Here is a 7206-nt window from a genome sequence, read left to right on the forward strand (position 1 = left end):
TGTTTGGAGAGTTAACGGGCCAACTTTGAGTGAGTATTGTGTGCTTGTTTGGAGTTCATCCTTTTACTCTGAGCGTTGTCCGTTGTGGTGAAAATAACCTTGGCTAGCTTACTGTCTTGCAGTGTTGGCGAAATAAAGCCTTAAACATGTGAATCTGCACTCTCTGTCTCCGCACTCGGTAACTGGTTTAATTGTAGGCTAGTGCACACAGAATCCTTGTGCGTCGTCGTCCCGCCTACCTTTATTTTAATTATTTATTTATTTATTTATTTATTTATTTACTTATTTTTGAGTCGCCGGATCCACCCATCCTCTGCGTTCCGGCACCTCCCACTTTACAAATTAAGCACTGGGGCCAACGAGCTGAACGCATTTTTCAACAGGTTCAGTACAGGCAACTCCCCTACCTCACCCAGCCATTCAGACCTCTCATCTTCCTCCCTAGAACATCCTGTGCAAGCCTCCTCAGTGAGAATGGCTAAGGATCACTGTCCCCAGCCTTCAACTCCCATGATGGACATCACCTGGTCAGGAAGTGCTGAACCTGCATCATACCCCTCCCCCTCCATCCCTCCCACTTGTTTGTCTGTATCTAGCAGTCAGGTGAAAATGCAGCTGAGGAGACTAAACCAGAACAAGGCCCCAGGTCCAGATGGTATCAGCCCAAGAGTCCTGAAGGTCTGTGCGGAACAGCTCTGCAGTGTTCTGCAGCACCTTTTCAATCTCAGCCTGAGCCAGGGAAGAGTGCCTATGTCTTGGAAAACATCCTGCCTTGTTCCGGTCCCAAAGAAACCTTCTCCATCTACCCTCAACGACTACAGACCAGTTGCCTTAACATCGCACATTATGAAAGTACTGGAGAGGATGGTCTTGGCCCATCTGAGACCACAGGTGACCACCTACATGGACCCATTACAATTTGCATACCGTCCAAAGGTGGGTGTTGAGGATGCCTTAATCTACCTGCTCCATAGAACACACTCTCACCTTGACAGTACTGGCAGCACTGTGAGGATCATGTTCTTTGATTTCTCAAGTGCTTTTAACACCATACAGCCTGTGCTGCTACGTGAGAAGCTGCAAAGGATGCAGGTAGACACCTCCACAACTTCATGGATCATTGATTACCTGAGTGAAAGACCACAGGTTGTGAGACTGAAAGGGTGTGTGTCTGAGCAGGTAGTTAGCAACATAGGAGCACCACAAGGGACTGTGCTGTCTCCTTTTCTTTTTACACTATACACCTCTGACTTCCAGTACAACTCTGAGTCATGTCACCTGCAGAAGTTCTCTGATGATTCTGCAGTTGTGGGGTGTGTCAGTGATGGTGAGGAGACAGAGTACAGGCAACTGGTGGACCGCTTTGTGACATGGTGCAAAAACAACCATCTTGTCTTGAATGTGGCTAAGACCAGGGAAATGGTGACTTTAGGAGGGCCAGGCCTGAGCTAAATGCCATTTCAATACTGGGTGAGGAAGTGGACATTGTAGAGAACTACAAATATCTGGGAGTTCTTATTGACAACAAACTTGACTGGAGACACAACACGGAGGCTGTATATAAGAAAGGGCAAAGCAGACTCTATTTCCTGAGAAAGCTCAGGTCTTTCAATGTGTGCAGCAAAATGTTGCAAATGTTTTACCAGAGTGTTGTTGCAATTGCAATTTTCTTTTCTGCCATATGTTGTGGAGGTGGCATTACAGCCAGGGACACTAACAAACAGCCCTAGAGCCCCTGGAGTTGGTGGTGGAGAGAAGGATGCTGCACAAACTTTTCAATATATTGGACAATACCACTCATCCACTACACAATGTACTGGTAAAGGACTGGTACTGGACGTAGATTCGCCAGAGAAGTGCAGGACTACGTCAGCATTCCAATAGCATTTTGGACCAAAATGCCATGGCATTTTTCAACCTGTAGAAGGCGCGGAGAGCTATATCTCCAATACAAAATCATACGAAATTTTACTTTTCTCGGGAAACACGATTTTTGTCAATATTAACCCTGGTAATAGTGTAGTTCACCACTCAACAGCTCAAAAAACATATTTTAGGGTGCAGTTACACTGCACAGATTTTGTGAGCATGCTCTCTGTAGCATTTTTTACATATTGCTTGAAATACTCTTCACACCCCCATTGCAATTAAATTAATTAAAAGTTTTGACACAAAAAGTTTTAGTGGCCTCTAGAACGAACAATTCAGGAAAAACACTATCCAATCATACTGAACGGACTGTTAACGATGATTGGGTTCTGATGCATCTATCAAACTGCAAGCATTGCACGTTCCTGTAGCTTTGCTGGAATCGTTTTCCAGGATCTTCTACCCTACCTTTAAGAGATGAGCTATCAAGCCAATTACAGTTAAAATCTCCCAGAATAATCATGTCATCTGAACAATCTAAAGCAGTGGTCCCCAAATGGCGGCCCGCGGGCCAGATCCGGCCCGCGCACAGTATTTTTTTGGCCCGCCACGTCAAGTCTGAACAAAGGTAAACAGTCATGTTGGCCACGCGTGATTAGCGATCTCTCTACTTCAGTGGGTTACAACATCTGAGTCATTCACTTTTCATACTGTTCGTATCCGACGTCCATGTCAAATTTATTCCAATTGATTACAAATGCTACAATGAAACTCCATCTCATTCTCAGGTTTTCATTGCCTGTCCTCACAGCACGCATAAGCGCACACACGCACAGACAAATGAGCAGTCAATTTTTAGCTGAAGTAACCGCTGGAAGTGGCTACAATACACTCGCGAAATCCTTCTCGTTTTGATTACGTAAAATCCGTGTCAATAAACCACTGCTAATATTAATGCACAGTTTTTGCGAGAGCTAGCCTACTTTATTAATATTTGGGAAAGTGATAAGGGGCTGCGACTGCTCTGCTGAAGTGCCACGACAGCGCAGCACAATGAGCTTCAGAAACAATCACGACATTCAGACTACCCCAAAACGTTAACGGAATTCTCCCGAAGCTCCCGATTAGCCACTCAGGGCCTGCATTCAAAACATTAAAGAAATTAATTTAACAGATCATGGCAACTGCATGCAAGGTTAACTAGGCCTATCATGAGGTTATTAAAGCTGGTTCAGAATTAGTAATTGAATCAAAAGCTTTACTTTGCAAGATAAAAGTCTAATCTAACAACCTGTTCAAATATACCAGAATAGAGGAAGTTGCATCTAGCAGAGCTCATTTTTTTTCTGCTGATCTGTACCACCCACTTTCAAAAAGCCTCCAACACCCATGGGTGGATGTCCACATGGGTAATTGTCCACAGTTTGCCTCTGTTCACATCAGGCACTTAGGCCTAGATAAATGTGTGGCAGCTGATAATGCTTTAAGTTTCATTTAGCAAATGTGTACAATTGTTTGTTTGCTATTAGTAATAATAAATAGTTTTTAACCTGCCGTATCACACAGATTTCGAGGGGGGGGGGGGGGTTGTTGGCCCTCAGCCTCACTTGCTGTACAGAATTTGGCCCTCGGGGAAAACTAATTGGGGACCACTGATCTAAAGAGTTAATGGTCGCAATAATCAAACTCACTTTGTTGAATAAGAAGGAGAGTTTGGAGGTCTATAGATGTTTCCTATAATCAGCTGCTTATTTTTTATGAAAAGTAATTTTAACAAAAAGACTTTCAAAATGGAAAGGATTCTCATTTGGAATAATAAGCTCAGAAGATAGATGTGAGGAGATATAAGTAGCAACTCGGCCACCACGAGCTCAGCCTTTGGGGAAGAAGGTGGGTCAGGGAGAGGAGGATAGGGAATAGGAGAGAAAAACATGCAGACACACACACATACCCACACGCTTCTCCATGTACAAACAAACAAACACAGACCAAACCAAGACATGAAAAGAAAGAAAGCAGGCTGTCGGCCAATAGTAACTGGGAATACTTTTACTGTGCATTAAGTAGCTGGAGTAACAGTAAAATCTGAATGAGAGAGAGAGAGAGAAACTAAACAAAACAAAAGTTTAGGCAATAAATAATGCCTCCCATATTCTCAGGCCAAATAAGGTCCAACTTATCATGTTCAACAACCATTGGCTTATAAGATAAAGAGAAAGGAAAGAAATCACTTAAATCCTTGGTTAAAGTCCTAGATTCAAGTGATTTTTTTCTTTGAAAAGGTGATTTTTTCTGTGAAAAACTGCGTAATGCAACATATTATTTTAACCTTGTGCCTCAAACAAGTGTATGTTCACAATGACTGGTGCACGAACAGAAAGATCATACACTGCTCCCCTGAAATAGAAACAATGACTGTTACCTGCAGACTGCTTTATCTACCCAGAGAGCTGACAGTAGTGATTATCACTGTTGTCTATATTCCACCGGACGGCAATGTGAATTGTGAACTTATATTAACCAAGAATGCTTAAAGACTTTTCTTCTCAAATTTGTATACAATGCTCCACCAGAGGGAACAACAATCTGAAGCATGCTTGCGGGGCAGTCCCCCTCCTACATCTGGTTCTGCCTGACCATCTCTCACTGCTCCTCATCCCAGCCTACACTCCTCTCAGGAGTAAAAACCAAGCCAGCGATAAGGACTGTAAAAACCTGGCCGGACTGGAGCATCTTTGAACAACACAACCTACAGGACTTCACTGACACAGTGTTATCCTACATCAAGTTCTGCATTAACAATGCCACAGTTGATAAGCATATCAAGGACTACCCTAACCGCAAGCCCTGGATGACAAGCAAAGTACAAGTCACTCCTGAGAGCCCGCAATTTTGCCTTGAGGACAGGTGATAAGGCCCAGTGCAGCCTGACTAGGGTAGACTTCAGGAGAAGAAGCGAGGCCTTCAAAAAGAAGGTGGATGGCCAACAACCCACGTCAAGTGTGGCAAGGGCTAAAACATCTCACTAACTAGAAAAGTAACACCCCATCTGATTTTCATCTCATCTAAATCTGCAGCAAAGTTCAGATGTCATTATCTCAAAAAGTCTTCAAGCTGGATTTTCAGTAAATAATGTTTGCTACAGATTCCACATGCACATTTGTCAACTGTATTTGTTAATACTGACTGTGTTATTATCTTGTGAAATCAGTAGAAAAATTGCAGATTTTTTTCAAACGCCCACATTGGGTGCCCCATTACACAATTTATAAACATGTTACAAATGGCTCCCTTCAGAGGTGTTTCAGCGGTCTTTGAAAAAGTATTTAAGAGGTGTCTATATTGATTTTTTGTTCAATTTGAAATTTGTTTTAAAACAAAACTGAAAAATAATCCATTTGGATTATAATTCCTCTCTCCATCACAGAGGTATGACAAGCTATACTAATGAAATGAACAAATCTCAAGATGATATGGCTGCAATTAGCCTATTGAAATTTTATATATGAAATATTGGTCTATTACAACAATTTGCATCGGTTTTTGGTGCTATTGTTTCATGATCATGATAACACTCGTCTTATTCCTAATACCAGTGATGTTTATGTCTATATTGTTCAACATTACATTTTTTATTTAGGCCTACTTGCTGGGATATGAACTAACAAAATATTTCCTGAATAAATTGCTGATGTCACTATTGAAGTTTGTGCTCAAATGCAATTTAGCCTTTGCATCAGTGGGAATGTAGGATCAGGAAAATTTGCTTGCCACCGTCCCTGTCAGCAATGTCTTTATGGACATTCACGTGACATCATCAGGAGGTATATCCATCACCTGATGTAACGAACCATCCATGATTCAGGAAGTACGTGCAGATTCTTTATTTCCTCAGGCGCAACAAGCGGTACAAGCTCAGCAGTTTTTGCACAAAAGACAGAAGGGCATGCATCATCTAACTTTGGGGAAGACGGCGAGTAAGCAAATTTCCCGTGTCGGTGTGTTCCTTATAATATCTTGACGTCCCTGATCAACATGTAGGGCCTACAATGAAAGTTAGACCAAAGAAGTCTAATTGTAGGCCTAGGCCTATAGCTTATTTACAAATTTACTGAATTACTTTTTACTGACACAATAATAATGACCGTATGACTGTTTTGACATGTAGCCTAGGCTTAGATCATAGCCTATAGAAATGCTCTAGACTTCACAGTCTGACAAAATAGCTGTGACTGTGAGTGTGAAAACTTATAATTCCACTGAAGCTTTCTTTCAGTCTTGGACTAGGACATTTGTAGCACGTCTTCTAATTAATTTGCTTCTGGAAATGCGGGACTGAACCGCACAGTCAACATAGCCTACACATCTTAAAGTCCAGCTGATAGAAGTTGAGAGCGTAACCAGCCTAATCTGGGCACCTTTATTATTTATTTATTTGTGTCATTGTCAAAGGAAGCCATGACACATTTGGCAACTGTTCCGCACTATTATCCTAAGATGTGCAGATCGGGCAACTCTGAAAACAACCTAAACAACTAGCAAACGTTTTTTAAAAACAATTATTATTGGTGACGTTACGTTGGTTTCCATTATTAGCACTAGAAAAGTTTGTTTGTTTACTCAACTTTCTTCTCGGACCAATAGTGACATTTTCTATTGGTCTCAAAGTATTTTAAATTATTGTCAACTGCGGACTTGACAATGCCATGCGATGTGACCATAAATCGTGGTTGTGACACACACACACAAAAAAAAAACAACATTCGTCTATAAGCGTACGAGTTAGTGGACTGGCCTGCCAGGCACTTTCTAAGCTATCGCTTCCTATATCGCAAGTAGCCAAGGTTGTGATATTGTGTCGTCTCATAATTAAGTTTAAGAGGAAAGACATTTCTGAAGTTACTCACATTTGCCACAACACATTCGTTTTCGTTGCTCTCTGCGTCTCCCATTTCTGTATCTAAATCCATGTCCTCTGATTCAGGAAAAGGCGGAGGTGTGCGTTCAGAACTGGTCGCCATCTTGAGGATTGATTCATTATTTTGGCTCTGGGCAGCGCAAACGTGGAACCGAATAGGCATCATTTAACACCAGGGGGCAGGATTTGTTTCGATCCATTCAACAGGTCTGGGGCTGCTCGATTAGGACTAAAATCATGCGCTACTGCTTTCGTCACCTGAAGTTGGCTTGTGCATCGTTTGTGGACGATTGTACAGGCACATTAGTGCACAAACTGTTTTAAGGATATTACATTTTAACTTGTTTTGTGACCTGAGGTCAGCACCCCATAAACATCCAAATGACTTCAAAATAGTTGGAATCGTTTGCTTCCTTTGT

General features: G+C 41.9%; 1 protein-coding gene across 3 annotated transcripts in view; it reads right to left on the reverse strand.

Moving 5' to 3' along the window:
• Nucleotides 1-6923, reverse strand: part of snx1a (sorting nexin 1a) — a 45869-nt gene extending 38946 nt beyond the window's left edge. For all 3 annotated transcript variants that reach the window (XM_062546916.1, XM_062546915.1, XM_062546914.1), the window contains exon 1: nucleotides 6777-6923. In XM_062546916.1, the coding sequence (XP_062402900.1) occupies nucleotides 6777-6890 (114 nt within the window). In that variant the 5' untranslated portion in view covers nucleotides 6891-6923. The remainder of the gene's footprint in view (nucleotides 1-6776) is intronic.
• Nucleotides 6924-7206: the final 283 nt, after the last annotated feature.

This window comes from Sardina pilchardus, chromosome 10, assembly GCF_963854185.1.
Source record: "Sardina pilchardus chromosome 10, fSarPil1.1, whole genome shotgun sequence".
In the NCBI taxonomy this organism is placed as follows: domain Eukaryota; kingdom Metazoa; phylum Chordata; class Actinopteri; order Clupeiformes; family Clupeidae; genus Sardina; species Sardina pilchardus.